Below are 20,372 nucleotides of genomic sequence, written 5' to 3' on the forward strand. Positions count from 1 at the left end.
GCAATGTCACCCCCTTCCCCAGGCAGGCCCCTCCAGCGTGCAGTCCCATGCAAGCATCACCCCTGTTCCCAGTCAGGCCCCTCCAGTGTGCAGTCCTATGCAAGCATCACCCCTGTCCCCAGGCAGGCCCCTCCAGCGTGCAGTCCTATGCAAACATCACCCCCTTCTCCCCAGGCAGACCCCCTCCAGCATGCACATGCAGCCCCATGCAAGCAACATCACTCACTTCCCCCAAGGCAGACCCCCTCCAGTATGCACATGCAGCCCCATGCAAACATCACCACCCCTTCTCCCCAGGCAGACCCCCCTCCAGCATGCACATGCAGCCCCATGAAAGCATCACCCCCTTCTCTCCAGGCAGACCCCCCTCCACTGTACACATGTAGGCCCATGCAAGCAACATTACCCCCTTCTCCCCAGGCAGACCCCCCGCCCAGCATGCACATGCAGCCCCACGCAAGCATCACCCCTTTCTCCCCAGGCAGACCCCCCGCCCAGCATGCACATGCAGTCCCATGCACATGCAGCCCCATGCAAGCATCACCCTTTCTCCCCAGGCAGACCCCCCCCCCCGTCCTGCATGCACGTGCAGCCCCATGCAAACATCACCCCCTTCTCCCCAGGCAGACCCCCTCCAGCATGCACATGCAGTCCCATGCAAGCCCCCCTCCAGCATGCACATGCAGCCCCATGCAAGCAACATCACTCACTTCCCCCAAGGCAGACCCCCTCCAGCATGCACATGCAGCCCCATGCAAACATCACCACCCCTTCTCCCCAGGCAGACCCCCCTCCAGCATGCACATGCAGCCCCATGAAAGCATCACCCCCTTCTCTCCAGGCAGACCCCCCTCCACTATACACATGCAGCCCCATTCAAGCAACATTACCCCCTTCTCCCCAGGCAGACCCCCCCGTCCAGCATGCACATGCAGTCCCATGCACATGCAGCCCCATGCAAGCATCACCCTTTCTCCCCAGGCAGACCCCCTCCAGCATGCACATGCAGCCCCATGCAACATCACTCCTTTCTCCCCAGGCACTTACCTGATCTGTGACTATGGAGAACGACCCAAAACACTCCAAATCTTGCACAAAATCCTCGAAATCCCGCCATGACATCCACAGCTTCCTCATGTCTGCTCTGTCTGCTCTATGGAGGAAGAAGCGCCGCCCCTTCCGGTCACATGGGCACGACGTCAGCAGAGGTCCCTTAGCCGACTCGGATTTAGCCTCTACCCTCAAGAAATCAACTCCAATCCAGACGCTACCAGGCCACTGTCAGCAGGAATGGAGACGCGCTACAACCTGAAGAGCCCAGGTACCGGGGGAGCGGGTGTTGTCCCCACTGTCCTCGGTGCCGCTGCTTCCCTCTTTACCGCTGTGCAGCCAGTGACCTGCTTACTTTCGGTTTGGTTCCCATTCTAAGGCTAGGTTCACACTAGCGTTGCGCCGCCCTGCGTCGGCGACGCAACGCGCGACGCACGTAAAAACGCGCGCGTTTTGCGACGCGTGCGTCGTTTTTGACGAAAATCGGACGCACAGAAAATGCTACATGTAGCGTTTTCTTGCGTCCGACGCTAGCGTCGGAAACGACGCACGTGGCGAAAAACGCCACCAAAACAACGCACGCGTCCCCTATGTTAAACATAGGGGCGCGTCGCCGCTGCGTCGCCGACGCAACGGCGGCGCAACGCTAATGTGAACGTAGCCTAACATGACGTATTGGATTTCTGCCTGTACCGGCCGGGGACAGAGGGACCGAGAGCAATTACTTATTTTAGGAGCCCGTACAATGGAAAATTCTACTTCTCTGGTGCCTGCCGGTGTGGCCTCCCCCTGGTGTGTTAGGCTGTGTGACCGAACCTGCCTCCCACCGGGGTGCCGGGCTGTGTGGCCGAGCCTGCCTCCCACCGGGGTGTCGGGCTGTGTGGCTGAGTCTGCCTCCCACCGGGGTGTCGGGCTGTGTGGCTGAGTCTGCCTCCCACCGGGGTGTCGGGCTGTGTGGCTGAGTCTGCCTCCCACGGGGGTGTCGGGCTGTGTGGCCGAACCTGCCTCCCACGGGGGTGTCGGGCTGTGTGGCCGAGCCTGCCTCCCACCGGGGTGCCGGGCTGTGTGGCTGAGCCTGCCTCCCACCGGGGTGTCGGGCTGTGTGGCTGAGTCTGCCTCCCACGGGGGTGTCGGGCTGTGTGGCCAAACCTGCCTCCCACGGGGGTGTCGGGCTGTGTGGCCGAGCCTGCCTCCCACCGGGGTGCCGGGCTGTGTGGCTGAGCCTGCCTCCCACCGGGGTGTCGGGCTGTGTGGCTGAGTCTGCCTCCCACGGGGGTGTCGGGCTGTGTGGCCAAACCTGCCTCCCACGGGGGTGTCGGGCTGTGTGGCCGAGCCTGCCTCCCACCGGGGTGCCGGGCTGTGTGGCTGAGCCTGCCTCCCACCGGGGTGCCGGGCTGTGTGGCTGAGCCTGCCTCCCACCGGGGTGCCGGGCTGTGTGGCTGAGCCTGCCTCCCACAGGGGTGTCGGGCTGTGTGGCTGAGCCTGCCTCCCACCGGGGTGTCGGGCTGTGTGGCTGAGTCTGCCTCCCACGGGGGTGTTGGGCTGTGTGGCCGAGCCTGCCTCCCACCGGGGTGTCGGGCTGTGTGGCTGAGCCTGCCTCCCACCGGGGTGTCGGGCTGTGTGGCCGAGCCTGCCTCCCACCGGGGTGTCGGGCTGTGTGGCCGAGCCTGCCTCCCACGGGGGTGTCGGGCTGTGTGGCTGAGCCTGCCTCCCACCGGGGTGTCGGGCTGTGTGGCCGAGCCTGCCTCCCACGGGGGTGTCGGGCTGTGTGGCCGAGCCTGCCTCCCACCGGGGTGCCGGGCTGTGTGGCTGAGCCTGCCTCCCACGGGGGTGTCGGGCTGTGTGGCCGAGCCTGCCTCCCACCGGGGTGTCGGGCTGTGTGGCCGAGCCTGCCTCCCACGGGGGTGTCGGGCTGTGTGGCCGAGCCTGCCTCCCACGGGGGTGTCGGGCTGTGTGGCCGAGCCTGCCTCCCACCGGGGTGTCGGGCTGTGTGGCCGAGCCTGCCTCCCACGGGGGTGTCGGGCTGTGTGGCTGAGCCTGCCTCCCACCGGGGTGCCGGGCTGTGTGGCCGAGCCTGCCTCCCCTGGGAGTGCCAGGCTGTGTGGCCAAGCCTGCCTCCCCTGGGAGTGCCAGGCTGTGTGGCCGAGCCTGCCTCCCTTGGGAATGCCGGGCTGTGTGGCCGAGTCTGCCTCCCTCGGGGGTGCCGGGCTGTGTGGCCGAGTCTGCCTCCCTCGGGGGTGCCGGGCTGTGTGGCCGAGTCTGCCTCCCTCGGGGGTGCCGGGCTGTGTGGCCAAGCCTGCCTCCCCCGGGGGTGCCGAGCCTGTCTCCTCGGGGGTGCCGGGCTATGTGGACAAGCCTGCCTCCCTCGGGAATGCCGGGCTGTGTGGCCAAGCCTACCTCCCCTGGGAGTACCAGGCTGTGTGGCCGAGCCTGCCTCCCTTGGGAATGCCGGACTGTGTGGCCGAGTCTGCCTCCCTCGGGGGTGCTGGGCTGTGTGGCTGAGCCTGCCTCCTGTCATGGTATAGGACATGGTTCATGTCTTGCGCTCTCAGGGTTAATATTGCTTGTCTCTCTTTGGATCTGGGAGGGGTATTTATACACACTCCAGACTAGGATTTCCTGTCAGCTATACTTCCGTTTAGTCTGTGTGTCTGACCATTTCAGTGTGTGCTCGGTTTGCATATGCTTGTTTGTTCTGCTGGCTTTCTGACATTTGGCTTCCTTTTCTGACTATACCTCTGTCTCACCCCTTGGTTACCTCTTTATCTCTTGGTTTTGATCTCGGCACGTTTAACTATTCTCCAGTGTATATCATCTCTTCTACACCCTGGCGTCTGCCGCCACCCTCGACCACCTCCTTCCCTGTCACATGGTTCAGGTCCTGTTTGCTACCCGGTGAGTTTCCTGCCGCTCTGCTCTCAGCTCCATTGCTGCTGCACGCAGCTCTCCCCGCAGCAGTAATACCCGGGAGTCGTGACACCTCCTTTGAGAATGCTGCGCTGTGTGGCCGAGCCTGCCTCCCTCGGGAATGCCTGGCTGTGTGGCTGAGCCAGCTTCCCCAGAGAATGCCGGGATGTGTGGCTGAGCCTGCCTCTCCCGGGGTGGGCAGCAAGCCTGAAAGGCCACAGAGGCCGCAACATCGTTAAGCAAGAGGTACCATTGATCAGTCAATACCATGAAAGCCAAAGAGATCTCCAAACAAGTCAGGGAAAAAGTTGTTGAGAAATACAAGTTGCGGTTGGGTTATTAAAAAAAAAATAAAATAAAAAATTCCCAATCTCTGATGATCCCCTGGATCACCATCAAATCCGTTATCAACTGGAAGAACATGGTACCACAACAAACCTGTCAATAGAGGGCCACCATCAAAACTCTTAGCCCAGGCAATGAGGGCATAAATCAGAGAGGCAATCTACAGAGACGAAAGGTAACCCTGACAGAACTGCAGAGTTCCCATGCAGAGACTAGAGTGTCGGTACGACCACAATAAGCCATACACTCCATAATGGTGGCCTTTATGGGAGAGTGGTCAGAAAAAAGCCTTGTTTTGAGTTTGTCAAAAGACATGCGGGAGACTCCCCAAATGTGTAGAGGCAGGTGCTGTGGTCAGAAGAGTCAAAAATTGAACTTTTTGGCCTCCAATGTAAACGCTATGTCTGGCACCGTCAACATAGCTTATCGCCCCAAGAACACCATTCCCACAGTGAAACGTGGTGACAGGATCAAGCTGTGGGGATGTTTTTTGGCAGCTGGGACCGAGAAAATGATCCGAGTCGAGGGTAAGATGGATGGTTTGCGAAATACAGGGACATTCTTGAGCAAAACCTGTTTCTCAATGATTTGAGACGGGAACGGAGGCTCACCTTCCAACAAGACAATGACCAAAAGCATACTGCTAAAGCAACTCTCAAGTGGTTTAAGGGGAAACGTGTAAATGTTTTGGAGTGGCCTAGTCAGAGCCCAGATCTTAATCCAATTGAGAATCTGTGGTCAGACTTAGCGTATGTGCACACGTCAGGATTTCTTGCAGAAATTTTCCTGACAAAAAACGGACATTTCTGCCAGAAATCCGCATGCGCTTTTTTGCATTTTTTCATGCGTTTTTGACGCGTTTTTGGTGCGTTTTTTCCAAATGCATAGAGTAGCGGGAAAAACGCAGAAATTCTGCAAAATTAATGAACATGCTGCTTTTTTTTTTTTACTATGATGCGTTTTTTTCGCGGAAAAAAATGCATCATGTGCACAAAACATGTAGAATGCATTCTAAATGATGGGATGCATAATGTATGCGTTTTTAATGAGTTTTTATAGTGTTTTTATCGCGAAAAAACGCGAAAAAACCTGAACGTGTGCACATACTCTAAGATTGCTGTTCACTATAGGAAATATCTAACTTGAAGGAGCTGGAGCAGTTTTGCCTAGAGGAATGGGGAACAATCCCAGTGGCAAGATGTGGAAAGCTCATAGGGACTTATCCAAAGGGACTTACAGCTGTAATTGCCACAAAGGAGGCTCTACAAAGTACAGACTTTAGGGGGGTTGTGAATAGTTATGCACACTGAAGTTTTCAGTTATTTTGTCCTATTTGTTGTTTGTTTCACAATAACAAGAAAATCAAATGTTTACAGTTGTAGGTACCGTATGTTCTTCACATGAACCAAGACAAATCCTCAAAAAAATAGTGAAATTCCAGATTGTGAGGTAGCAAAACATGAAAAATGCCGAGGCACTGTAAGGCTAGGTTCACACTTGCGTTGTGCAGTCCGTTCAACAAATCCGTTAAACGGACTGCACAAACGCAAGTGTCGACTTTGGCACTGCGCTAGCGCAGATGGAGCATCTGCTAGCTCCATCTGCGCTAGCAGTGCGCTACTAGTGACGGACCCGGAAACGCTGCAGCCCGCGTCTCGGGTCCGTCACTCAATGACGGCACATCGCTAGCACACGCCCATTGTGGGCGTGCGCTAGCGATGCGTTCGCCATTGACAGTAATGGCGGCGTTAACGGACTATGTTACACCGCGTTATGCTGCGGTGTAACGTAGTCCGTTAAACGGGTTCACACAACGCAGTGTGAACCCAGCCTTACCTTTTAGTTCCCTACCAGTGAGATTTTTGTCATGAATGTCAGATGGTGGCTTGACTTCTACTGACCTAGAGGACCAATGGCAATGTTTACTTCTGTTTATATCCATAATTTAGATGCAGGAGTGACCATCCCACCCAGGATCTACTTTCACTCCAAAGTTCTGGACCCTAGAATCCATGTAATAAAAAGACTCGGCAACAAAAAATTATTTAGTATGTAAGTTCTTCCAGGATTCTAAGCAGTCTGAGCAGCAACCTCAATTGCACATACTTGCCATCCAGTAGTCTGATGGTTGCTGGTTACAAATATATACACCCACCGGTCAGTATCCTGACATTGCAGTATATACTCGGACTGGGAATATTGGACATACGAGTTTGGCCTAACAGTAATAAATGATTTGATAAAATTATTGCCTAAGTGCAAACTTAAAATAAACAGGCTTAAAATGCGCAAAGTGTAAAAAATAACTTTATTTCTAAAGCGTCAACATATTCACAGCAATTTACAATTCAATTTTATCATAATTGAGGTTGAGCAGATGAGTGGAAGTTTGGGTTCTGGTACCTAACCCAAACTTTATTTCAAAGTTGGATTTGAGTGCCGAACTGTACCCGAACTTGAATCAGAATGCAAATCCCATTGAAAACAATGGGGACCCGAACGTTTGAGCTGGAAAATATTCTCTCTTACAGACTTCCCCCGGAACTCCAAAGATTGCAACGGATTTGCGGGAGAAGTCCATGTCAATCCGTTAGCCCCGGACACTAACTGTTCGGTACAAAGAACGTTTAACTTCAAGTTTGCTCATCTGTAGTCACAATGTCTCCTGGATGATAACTTTGGTATATCTTTAGAATGTCTGATATAAGTTTACACCATTTAGTTGATTTACTTAGGTCTGTTAAATTCTGCCAAATTACGGTATGTTCCAATTTTGGCGCATGGGATTGAGATTTAGAACATACCCCTTCTCTGTCGCAATGCTAGACCATACCCTCTTGCTGCGCATGTCTAACTTTTCTCAACACATTGGGTCTGATTGACCAACACTGTGGTTCTGTACACCAGTCATGATCGAGGGTGTGCTGCAGTGATATACAACAAACTTACTGAGAGGCGTGCCCCTCTTAATAAATCGGGCACATCTTTTAGCTTCCATTTTCCAGCGTCAGGGCTTGCGTATATTTCAGTTTTAGTTTATGCCACGTTTTGAATGTAAATTTTGATGAATTTGTCATAACGTGATCGACTATGTTCTCTCCCACTAAGGTTTGCAAATTTTCTGAATAGTCGGCAGAGCTTGTGGGAAACCGCTATAAGTAGTACATTTTTTCTATTTCAAGTTGTGGAAAAGTGTTGTGATGCTTCAAACGTTGCCAGATTTCTAGGTCTAACTGCTTAATAAATGAGGTCCAACTTATGGTGAAAGGCATGGAAAGCTTCCCCCCCACAAACAATATATGGCATTGTTGAGATGTCATCTTTTCATGTCCAAGTTCTTTCAATGTTTTTCACAGATGGACTTTGTACAGATTATAGTCTATAGGGCTGTTCACATGTTCTGTTTTTCAGAATGATCGGGAGAATCTTAACAAACTTCCATCAGGTTTTCTTTTTTTCATACTAGGAAATCTGATGGAATTCTGACCAAACTCTGATGGTAAAAAGTGACCAAATAAAAAACACTCCTGACACTTGGACTATTTTTTACTTATTAGAAAAAAGAAACCCCTGACACCTGAATGAGGCCTAAGGCCGGGTCACACTTGCAACTGCAATGCGAGTCTCTCGCCTCAATACCCGGCACTGCCACCGGCACTCAGGATCAGAGTGTGCGGCTGCATGTATTTCAATGTGAACGCTGCCGGCTGCAGTGCCGGGTATTGAGGCGAGAGACTCGCGTGAGTTTCAGGCATTGCAGTGGCAAGTTTGACCCGGGCCTAAGTCAGATTTCTGGTGTGTGCAGCTTAGTAAATCAGCCCCATTATGTGTGCACATGGTAATCATTTGGGTCTTTCTCTGCTTCATAGAGTATTTGTTTTTAGGGAGTTTTTTTCTCTCATTTGTTTATATAGAATAGGAAAATGGCAATAAAACAACTTCTGCAATAGGTAATGGAACATATTTTCAGTAATGGAAGTGTTTGTGAAGTTCGTGTCTGGCACTGATGTGTGGGAAATAACAGCAGCTCTACTAGATAAATAATGTTGACCGTTGCTTACGTGCCTGGTGATCACTTCTACACTAATGTGCACATATAGGATTCCTTGGCTCACTTCTGGCATCTTTGACCTGCCTGAATCGTCTGCCTTTTCAGCTGATCAGATACTACTAATTATATAAAGAAATATTTCTGACTAGTTGTATGTCCTTGAATGAACTTTGGTGTTACTGAAGAACCATAGTGGAGCGTTGGGTATGGTCACACTTGTCGTAAACGCAGTGCATTTTCCAAACACAAAAAATCCGCTGAGTGAATCGATTGATGCTTCAAAGTTGACCTCTACAACATGTTGATTTTCTCTCTTGTAGCATTGGGGGGCAAGTTTTGCCACTGCTTTAACATAAGGCCAGTTGGGTGACAACTGTTTCACCTTCAAAGCTGGGTCCCCAGCAAAATCAGATCAAGCTACTGCTGTTTTGAACCACATCATGGCCACACGGGGAACACCACATCTAGCCCTGCCATTATTCATGCTGGCTAATTAAAATCTCCTTGGAAATAAGCAAGTCACATGACTATTAAGACCTCTTTAATGCAAATTTACACTGGCCAATCGCCTCTCTTGTCATGGCCGCTTTTGTATTTATCTGTAACTAGATGGAGGTCCGATGCTATTGCATCGGGAGGGTGGTGATGTCCCGTTGGGGGCAGGCTTTGCAGCACTGAGATTCTCTTGTCCCCAAGTCCCATGTAATGCTGCATAAAAGTTGATTATGGCCCCATAAGATGCTCCATAGAAAATGTGCCCCATACAATGCTGCATAAAGGTTGATTACATAACCACATAACTATCTCCCCTTCTCTCTTACCCCCCCCCCCCTATCTCGCTTCATCTGCAGACCTGCTCTCTAACCTCAGACCTCTACCACCAAAATATAATAAAAGCCAATCACTCTCCTTCACCCACCTGCTTCTTTCTCTGCTTATTCTCACTGCTGGCGACACATCCCCCAATCCTGCCCGCCTCATTCATCACTAATCCTCACCCCTATCCTTCTCACACTATGAGAAACTATCGCAACCCCTCACACTTAAAATCTGTGCCACTGACCCCCACCCCCCTGCTTCCTCTCTCTGGGGCACTTTGGAATGCCCGCTCTATATGCAACAAGCTCCACGTGATCCACGATCTCTTTACTTACCGCAACCTTTCCTTCCTGACACTCACTGACACCTGGCTGACGCCCCCTGACACGGCCTCGCCTGCAGCACTGAGCTACGGTGGCCTCCAATTTACCCACACTCCTCGCTTTGGCAACAGACATGGTGGAGGAGTGGGTATCCTTCTTTCTAAAAACTGTTCCTTCAACCCTATCCAACCCCCACCCTCCCTTATCCTCCCTTCTTTCGAGGTTTACTCTGTCCGTATCTACGCTCCCTCCAATCTCCAAATGGCTGTCATATACCGACCATCGGGCTCAGCCACTGCCTTCATCGACCAATTCTCCACCTGGCTACTTCACTTTCTCTCTGCTGACATCCCCACCATCATCATGGGTGACTTTAATATCCCTACTGACACCCGCCAGCCAGTAGCCTCCAAGCTACTGGCCCTTACTTCATCCTTTGAACTCACTCAGTGGTCCTTCACAGCCACCCACACAGACGAACATACACTAGACCTCATCTTCACCCGCCTTTGTTCCTTATCTAATCTCACAACCTCTCCCTTCCCCCTATCTGACCACCATCTACTCACCTTCTCATCCTTGTCCTCCTCACCTGCCCCCCATGTCCAGCCATTACCACATCCTTGCAGAAACCTCGCACATCTCGACATTCACAGACTCTCAGACTCTCTCCTACCCCTGTCCTCCATATCTTCACTACACGACATGGACAGCGCCACTGCTTTCTATAACTCCACCCTCACATCAGCCAGAGACTCAGTCGCCCCTTTCATGCATGGCACAGTGCGACGAACCAATAGGCAACCTTGGCATAACAATCTCACAAAAAAACTTCGACAAGCATCCATGGTTGGGGAACGGCGTTGGAAGAAAACACGCCTGCCAGATGACTTCACTGCTTTCAAACAAGCTACATTTGACTTCAAATTAGCCCTCACCTCCGCTAAACAGATTTATTTCACTAACCTTGTATCTTCACTATCCTACAGCCCAAAACAACTATTCAGCATGTTTACCTCCCTCCTCCACCCACCACTGCCACCTCCAACTCCCCTCATCTCTTCCGAGGACTTTGCCACCTACTTCAAAAACAAGATCGACCAAACAAGGCAACTCCTAACTGTTCCACGACCCCAACCACTCCATATACCAGACCTCTGCCCTTCCCTAATAACCTCCCTCTCCAACATCACTGAAGGAGAGCTTACTCGCCTCTTTTCCAAATCGCACCTCACCACCTGTGCACTTGACCCCATCCCCTCCCACCTGCTCCCCAACCTCACTAACATGCTCATTCCAGCCCTAACCCACCTCTTCAATCTATCGCTATCTTCTGGTACCTTCCCCTCTGCCTTCAAACATGCCACCATCACACCCATCCTCAAAAAAAATAACCTTGACCCAACTGCTATGCCCAGCTACCGCCCCATATCACTGCTCCTGTTTGCTTCAAAATTCCTTGAGCAGCATGTCCATGCTCAAATTTCCTCCCACCTCTCATCTAACTCTCTCCTTGACAACCTCCAATCTGGCTTCCGCCCCCACCACTCCGCCGAAAACTCACAGCCAAAGCTAACAAGACAGTTCTCCATCCTCCTCCTTCTTGACCTGTCCTCTGCTTTCGACACAGTCGATCACTGCCTACAGCGACAGATTCTTTCTTCCCTTGGCATCAAAGACCTTGCCCTGTCCTGGATTGCCTCATACCTTTCCGACCGCACATTTAGCGTTTCCCACTCCCACACCACCTCCTCATCCCGCCCTCTCTCTGTTGGAGTCCCTCAAGGCTCTGTCCTAGGGCCCCTACTTTTTTCCATCTATACCCTTGGCCTAGGACAACTTATAAAGTCCCATGGCTTCCAGTACCACCTGTATGCGGACGACGCTCAGATCTACCTCTCTGGCCCAGATGTCACCTCTCTGCTGTCCAGAATCCCAAAGTGTCTGTCAGCCATATCCTCCTTCTTCACCTCTCGCTTCCTAAAACTCAATGTAGACAAAACCGAACTCATCATCTTTCCCCCATCTCACGTATCCTCCCTATCTGACCTATCTATTATGGTAAATGGCATCACTCTCTCTCCCGCACCTGAAATCCGCTGCCTCGGGTAACTCTCGACTCTGCCCTGTCCTTCAAACCGCACGTCCAAACTCTTGCCACCTCCTGTCGCCTCCAACTCAAAAATATCACCAGAATCCGATCCTTCCTCAGCCCACAATCTACCAAAACTCTTGTGCATGCCCTCATCATCTCCCGCCTCAACTACTGCAACACCCTCCTCTGTGGCCTCCCCGCTAACTCTCTTGCACCACTCCAGTCTGTCCTCAACTCTGCTGCCCGGCTAATCCACCTCTCTCCTCGCTACTCCCCTGCTTTTCCCCTCTGCAAATCCCTCCACTGGCTCCCAATTCCCCAACGAATCCAGTTCAAACTACTAACACTGATCTACAAAGCCATCCACAACCTGTCCCCTCCCTATATCTCTGAACTAATCTCCCAATATCTTCCCTCACGTAATCTCAGATCCTCCCAAGACCTCCTACTCTCCTCCACACTTATTCGTTCCTCACACAACCGCCTCCAAGATTTCTGCCGAATATCCCCCATCCTCTGGAATTCCATGCCTCAACACATCCGACTATCCACCACCCTTGGATCCTTCAGATGGAACCTGAAAACCCATCTCTTCAAGAAAGCCTACAGCCTGCAAAAACCATTCTGCCGCTTCGCTATCGCCAGAGCCGCCGCTTCGCCATCGCCAGAGCCGCCGCCTCGCCAGAGCCGCCGCCTCGCCATCGCCAGAGCCCTACCTTCTGCCTCTTCCCCACTATCCCATAGAATGTAAGTCCGCAAGGACTGGGTCCTCTTCCCTCTACCAGTCTGTCACTGTAAACCTGTTTACTGTAAACGATATCTATAACTCTGTATGTAACCCCTTTCTCATGTACAGCACCATGGAATTAATGGTGCTATACAAATAAATAATAATAATGATTATGACCCCATAAGATGCTCCATAGACAATGTGGCCCATATAATGCTGCATAATGGTTGCTTATGGCCCCATAAGATGCTCCATAGAAACATGTGCCCCTTATGCTGCTGCTGCGATAAAAAAAAAAATGACATACTCACCTCTTGTCCTGAGCAGGCGGGGACACCGACACTTGCGATATTCACCTGTCCCCGTTCCACCGCCGGGCGCCGCTTCGTCTTCCGCGTCCTCTGAAGTGACTGTTCAGGCAGAGGGTGGTGCGCACACTAAACACGTCATCGCGCCCTCTGACCTGAACGTCACAGCCAGAGGACGCGGAAGACGGAGTGGGGACAGGTGAATATCGGAATACTCACCCTCCCTCGTTATACTCACTTGCTCCCGGCACGGTCCCTGCATCTCACAGACAGATGGTCTCTGGGAGCCGGCAGCTTCTTCCTATGTTCAGCGGTCACATTGTACCGCTGAACACAGGAAGAAGCTGCTGGCGCCAGAGAAGCAGGGACATGCAGAGATACGCCGGGAGCAGGTGAGTATGCTGGACAGCTGCTACTCCCCCTCTCCCGACGACCCAGAAGGTCCGGCAATGACCTGATGGTGGTACTGCGCAAGGGCCTGGTACCACCAGCGGGTGCCATATTGGAATACCCATCACTTGGGTATTCCAATATGGCGATCGGCGTACGTCCGGTGCGGCGAGGTGGATTGTGGGATTCGAGGATGTCCAGACGGAAGTGGATGACAGACAATTTAAGGCAATTATATAAATAAAAGCCCAGAAGCTCTCAATTCTGGAGCATCTTTTCTTAGATCTCTGCTTTATGCTGTTCCTCTTATTTCTTCTAACAACTGAGGTGTTACTTGTATTGGAATGGCCTACATTCTGACACTGTCCAGTCTGTGCTATGTCTAGTTATGCTCTCTACTGATGGTGGGAATGGTAACGCCCAGTTGTCAGTTTATTCATACATGTGACTGAGAAATGTCACTATAGTACAGGAAAAAGAAAAAGTGACATTTACAATGGTTGCATAAAGGGTGGGAATACTTGTATCCATCTTAGATTAACCATGACTTTTTGCCAACAGGGCACTGACTTGTCAAGAAGGGGTCAGTTGTTGATTTTAGGCCAATATCTAGTGTTGTCTGAGCACGCTCAGGTGCTAATTGGGTGTCTTCATCTTGCTTGCAAAATATGTGTGAGTCCCCGCAGCTTTATGTCTCGCGGCTGTCCGACATCCTCAACACATGGAGAGATTTCGTGTTTGTTAGACGATCTCTGCGTGTGTTGCGGCTGTCGAGCTGCGGTGAGACATGCAGCCGCCGGGACTAGAACATATTTTGCAAGCACGATGAAGACACCCGGTTAGCACCTGAGCAGGTGCAGGTAACCCCTTATCCCAGCACGTTCGCTCATCACTATCAGTAAGGCCGGTTTCACATGTCAGTGGTTCCGGTACGTGAGGTGACAGTTTCCTCACGTACCGGAGCCACTGACACACGTAGACACAGTTAAATGAATGCATCTGTACAGATGTCATTGATTTTTTGCGGACCGTGTCTCCGTGTGCCAAACACGGAGACATGTCAGTGTTCGTGGGAGCGCACGGATTACACGAACCCATTAAAGTCAATGGGTCCGTGTAAAACACGTACTGCACACGGACGTTGTCCGTGTGCCGTGCAGGAAACAGCGCTACTGTAAGCGCTGTCCCCCCCACTGGTGCTGAAGCCGCGATTAAGGTCTTCCCTGTGCAGCGTCCCCCCCCCCCCCCCCTTGCGGTTATTAAAATACTCACCCGGCTCCCTCGCTGGCTGGCGCTGCTTCCTGTCCTGGCCGCACCTTCTATTGTATGAGCGGTCACGTGGGGCCGCCCACTACAATCATGAATACGCGGCTCCACCTCCCATAGGGGTGGAGCCGCATATTCATTACTGTAAATGAGCGGCCCCACGTGACCGCTCATACAGTAGAAGGTGCGGCCAGGACAGGAAGCAGCGCCAGCCAGCGAGGGAGCCGGGTGAGTATTTTAATAAACAGCGGGGGGGGGGGGGGGGAGGAAGGGGGAGGCGCACAGGGGGAGGGAGGGGAGTGGGCACATGGAGCTTTTTAATATTTTAAACACGATTATTCATATCTTCTCTACAGCAAACGCTGCTGCAGGGAAGATATGAATCGCGGCTTCAGCACCAGATGCAGGGGACAGCGCTAAACTTTAGCGCTGTCTCCCGCACGGTGCGTGTGGTACCCAGTGGGCACACGGGCGGCACACGTGTGCCACACTGATGTGCCACAGAAATGCACCGGGACACGGATAATTCCGGTACCGATTTTTCCGGTACCGGAATTATCTGGATGTGTGAGACTGGCCTAACATATAGCAGTGGTTACTAGGGTTGAGCGAAACGGGTCGTTCATTTTCAAAAGTCGCCGACTTTTGGCAAAGTCGGGTTTCATGAAACCCGATCCGACCCCTGTGCGTGGTCGGCCATGCCGTACGCGACTTTCGCGCCAAAGTCGCGTTTCAATGACGCGAAAAGCGCCATTTCTCAGCCAATGAAGGTGAACGCAGAGTGTGGGCAGCGTGATGACATAGGTCCTGGTCCCCTTAGAGAAGGGCATTGCGTCACAGGGGCTATAAAGGGGCGTTCCCGCCGACCGCCATCTTACTGCTGCTGATCTGAGCTTAGGGAGAGGTTGCTGCCGCTTCGTCAGAAGCAGGGATAGTGTAAGGCAGGGTCCATTAACCACCAAACCGCTTGTGCTGTAGCGATTTCCACTGCCCAACACCACCTTCGGTGTGCAGGGACAGTGGAAGCTACATTTTTTTTTTCCCTCAGCGCTGTAGCTCATTGGGCTGCCCTAGAAGGCTCCCTGATAGCTGCATTGCTGTGTGTACGCCGCTGTGCAAACCAACTGCTTTTTTCAAAGCACAAATCCTGTTGTTCCTTCCTTTCTGCACAGCTATCTTGTTTGTTTGTCCACACTTTTTATTTAATTTGTGCATCAGTCCACTCCTTATTGCTGCCTGCCATACCGGGCTGAGATTACTGCAGGGAGATAGTAATTGTAGGACAGTCCCTGTTTTTTTTTTTTTTTTGTGGGAGATTAAGATTGGCATTTCTGCTAGAGTGCCATCCCTGTGTGTGCCATCTCTCACTCAGTGGGCCATAGAAAGGCTATTTATTTTTTTTGCTTGATTTGGGTTCTAAAATCTACCTGAAAAAATCACTACATCAATCAGTGGGAGATAAATATTGGCCTCTGGGCTTGTGTGCCACTCCTGACTCCTGTGTGTGCCATCTCTCACTCAGTGGGGCATAGAAAGCCTTTTTTTTTTTTTTTTTTTTTTTAATTTGGTTTCTAAATTGTCCTTGAAAAAATCATTTTATTTTATTTGGTTTCTAAATTCTTCCTGAAAAAAAGAAAAAAAAATAGGTGGGAGATTAATATTGCCCTTTCTGCTTGTGTGCCAGTCTCTCTCTCTCTCTCTCTCTCTCTCTCTCTCTCTCTCTCTCTCAAATTGTGGGCCATAGAAAGCCTATTTATTTTTTTGCTTGATTTGGGTTCCAAAATCTACCTGAAAAAATCACTACATCAATCAGTGGGAGAAAAATATTGGCCTCTGGGCTTGTGTGCCACTCCTGACTCCTGTGTGTGCCATCTCTCACTCAGTGGGCCATAGAAAGCCTTTTTTGTTTTTTTTATTTGGTTTCTAAATTGTCCCTGAAAAAATCATTTTATTTTATTTGGTTTCTAAATTCTTCCTTTTAAAATTTTTTTATTTTATTTTGTTTATAAAGTCTCCCTGAAAAAAAAAAAATAAAATAAATAAAACAGTGGGAGATTAATATTGACATTTGTGCTTGAGTGACAGTCCTGCGTGTGTGGCATCTCTGTGATTTTGTGCCACAGAAAACAGAGTGTGTAACATTGTGCCTGATTTTCCTTGTGGTCTCACCAACCTGTAAAGGGATATTGAAATCATACTGAAGTTATAGGTCACCGTGTAAGTTGTTTGACAGCAACAAATAAAGTTACTTTGGTTAAGTTTTTAAAACAATGAGGAAGTCTGGTGCAAGAGGTCGTGGCCGTGGGCGTTCATTGTCAGCTGGTAATGATGGTAGTGGTAGTGGAGCATCAGGTGGTCGTGGGAAAAAAAATATTCCACCTAAGTCTGGAGCTGTGGAGCCAGGTTTGTCGTCTGGCTACACAAGGCCTCGAACGCTCTCTTTTCTGGGAGTAGGAAAACCGCTTTTAAAGCCGGAGCAGCAACAGCAAGTTTTGGCTTACCTTGCAGACTCAGCCTCTAGCTCTTTTGCCTCCTCTTCTGAAACTGGTAAATGTAAAAGCAGCGCGTCGCTTGTGGATGTTCACGGTCAGGGACAAGTCGCTTCCTTGTCCTCTTCAGCAAAAACAACAACAAGAGAGAAGGATGCAGCAGGCGACACAACGGGTTACTCCATGGAGCTCTTTACACATACCGTCCCTGGCTTAGAAAGTGAAACACTTAACAGGCCATGCCCATTACAAGTAGATTCTGACATGGAGTGCACTGATGCACAGCCACAGCCAGACTACTATGCTGGTCCTTTGACTCAGACCACAACATTGCCCTCTCAGGGTACTGATCCACAATCAGACCCTGATGAGACTATGTTGCCCCGTCACGAACGCTATACCACCGACCGACACGGTGACACAGACGAAGTTGCACACGAGCTAGAAGAGGAGGTAATAGATGACCCAGTTGTTGACCCCGATTGGCAGCCATTGGGGGAACAGGGTGCAGGCGGCAGTAGTTCAGAAGCGGAGGTGGAGGAGGGGCCGCAGCAGGCATCAACATCGCAACAGGTTCCATCTGCCGGGCCCGTATCTGGCCCAAAACGCGTGTCAAAGCCAAAACCTGTTGGAGGACAGCGTGGCCATCCGGTTAAAGCTCAGTCTGCAATCCCTGAAAAGGGATCCGATGCTAGTAGGAAGAGTGCAGTCTGGCATTTTTGTAAACAACATCCAATTGATCAGCGCAAAGTCATCTGTCAAAAATGTTCAACTAGCTTAAGCAGAGGTCAGAATCTGAAAAGTCTCAATACAAGTTGCATGCATAGACATTTAACCACCATGCATTTTCAAGCCTGGACTAACTACCAAACGTCCCTTAAGGTTGTAGCACCCTCGGCCAATGAAGCTAGTCAGCAACGCAACATCCCTTCCGTCACTGTAAGGCCACCATTTTCCGCACCACCGGCAGTATCTGTGCAGGTTTCTTTGCCAGCCAAAAGCAGTCAGGGTCAGGGAATCACCAGTTTTGTAGGAGGAAATATTGCATCTAGGGCACCGGCGAAAACAATACCGTCTCCAACCGTCTCTCAGTCTGCCATGTCCACCGGCACACCCGCAAGTTCCACGATCTCCAGCTCTCCAGTCCAGCTCACCCTACATGAGACTCTGGTTAGAAAAAGGAAGTATTTATCCTCGCATCCGCGTACACAGGGTTTTAACGCCCACATAGCTAGACTAATCTCGTTAGAGATGATGCCCTACTGGTTAGTTGAAAGCGAAGCTTTCAAAGCCCTGATGGAGTACGCTGAACCACGCTACGAGCTACCCAGTCGACACTTTTTTTTCCAGAAAAGCCATCGCAGCCCTGCACCAGCATGTTAAACAGCGCATCGTCCATGCACTCAGGCAATCTGTGAGTACAAAGGTGCACCTGACTACAGATGCATGGACCAGTAGGCATGGCCAGGGACGTTACGTGTCCATCACGGCACACTGGGTGAATGTGGTGGATGCAGGGTCCACAGGGGACATCAATTTCGGGACAGTTGTGCCTAGCCCACGGTCTAGGAAACAGTTGGCTGTAGGCGTTCGCACCCCCTCCTCCTCCTCCTCGTCCTCCTGCAGAAGCGACAGCTCTTCCACAGACCGCAGTCGGCCAACCACTCCATCGGCAGCTGACACTGTTGCACACCAGTTGTCCCATTATGGGCCAGCTACTGGCAAGCGTCAGCAGGCTGTATTGGCTATGAAGTGTTTGGGCGACAACAGACACACCGCGGAAGTTCTGTCTGAGTTCTTGCAACAAGAAACGCAGTCGTGCCTGGGCACAGTAGATCTTGAGGCAGGCAAGGTAGTGAGTGATAACGGAAGGAATTTCATGGCTGCCATCTCCCTTTCCCAACTGAAACACATTCCTTGCCTGGCTCACACCTTAAACCTGGTGGTGCAGTGCTTATTGAAAACTTATCCTGGGTTCTCCGACCTGCTCCTCAAAGTGCGTGGACTTTGCTCACATATCCGACGTTCGCCTGTACACTCCAGCCGTATGCAGACCTATCAGCGGTCTTTGAACCTTCCCCAGCATCGCCTAATCATAGACGTTGCAACAAGGTGGAACTCAACACTGCACATGCTTCAGAGACTGTGCCAACAGAGGCGGGCTGTTATGTTTTTGTGGGAGGATACACATACACGGGCAGGCAGTAGGATGGCAGACATGGAGTTGTCAGGTGTGCAGTGGTCGAAGATACAAGACATGTGTCAAGTCCTTCAGTGTTTTGAGGAATGCACACGGCTGGTTAGTGCAGACAACGCCATAATAAGCATGAGCATCCCCCTAATGTGTCTGCTGATGCAAAGTTTGACGCACATAAAGGATCAGGCGTCTGCACCAGAGGAAGAGGAAAGCCTTGATGACAGTCAGCCATTGTCTGGTCAGGGCAGTGTACAGGACGAGGTAGCGGGCGAAGAGGAGGTGGAGGACGAGGAGGATGATGGGGATGAGTATATTTTTAATGAGGAAGCTTTCCCGGGGGCACTGGAAATTGGTTGCGTGGCAAGGCCGGGTTCTGGTTTTTTGAGGGACACAAGTGACGTAGATTTGCCTGAAACTGCCCCTCAACCAATCACAACCGCAGTTTTGACAACTGGAACTTTGGCCCACATGGCGGATTATGCCTTACGTATCCTCAAAAGGGACACACGCATTACTAAAATAATGAACGATGACGATTACTGGTTGGCCTGCCTCCTTGATCCACGCTATAAAGGCAAATTGCAAAATATTATGCCACATGAGAACTTGGAACTAATATTAGCAACCAAACAATCAACTCTTGTTGACCGTTTGCTTCAGGCATTCCCAGCACACAGCGCCCGTGATCGTTCTCACACGAGCTCCAGGGGGCAGCAGACCAGGAGTGTTAGGGGTGCACACATCAGAAGTGGCGTTGGACAGAGGGGTTTTCTGACCAGGTTGTGGAGTGATTTTGCTATGACCACAGACAGGACAGGTACTGCTGCATCAATTGAAAGTGACAGGAGACAACATTTGTCCAGTATGGTTACTAACTATTTTTCATCCCTTATCGATGTTCTCCCTCAACCGTCATTCCCATTTGATTACTGGGCATCAAAATTAGACACCTGGCCAGAATTGGCAGAATATGCATTGCAGGAGCTTGCTTGCCCGGCAGCTAGTGTCCTATCAGAAAGAGTATTCAGTGCTGCAGGTTCAATATTAACCGAAAAAAGGACTCGTCTGGCTACCCAAAATGTTGATGATCTAACATTCACTAAAATGAACCACAACTGGATTTCGAATTCTTTTGCTCCACCTTGCCCGGCAGACACCTAGCTTTCCTATGAAAAGCTCTTGCCTGTGGACTACTGTGAATTACTTTTCGAATGTCTAATTTGCTGCAGCTGATTGTCCAGCATACGACATGTTTACACCTCCCTAAATGGCCAAACTCCCCACACGGGGCCGTGGTATCGCGACTTGGCGCAAGCACCCGTGAGAGTGCTGTTTGTCTGAAGAGGTGGGTGTGCCCGCTTTTGGTCGATGGCACTGCCACTGGGCCCCTCTTAGTACAATA

At 51.0% G+C, this 20,372-nt stretch overlaps 1 protein-coding gene across 1 annotated transcript in view; it reads left to right on the forward strand.

Moving 5' to 3' along the window:
- Positions 1-1,195: 1,195 nt before the first annotated feature.
- The window catches only part of UBE2J1 (ubiquitin conjugating enzyme E2 J1), a 69,869-nt gene continuing 50,692 nt past the window's right edge, over positions 1,196-20,372 (forward strand). The window contains exon 1 of the mRNA XM_069726369.1: positions 1,196-1,321. Coding sequence (XP_069582470.1) covers positions 1,291-1,321 — 31 coding nt within the window. The 5' untranslated portion in view covers positions 1,196-1,290. The remainder of the gene's footprint in view (positions 1,322-20,372) is intronic.

This window comes from Ranitomeya imitator, chromosome 5 (genome assembly GCF_032444005.1).
Source record: "Ranitomeya imitator isolate aRanImi1 chromosome 5, aRanImi1.pri, whole genome shotgun sequence".
In the NCBI taxonomy this organism is placed as follows: Eukaryota; Metazoa; Chordata; class Amphibia; order Anura; family Dendrobatidae; genus Ranitomeya; species Ranitomeya imitator.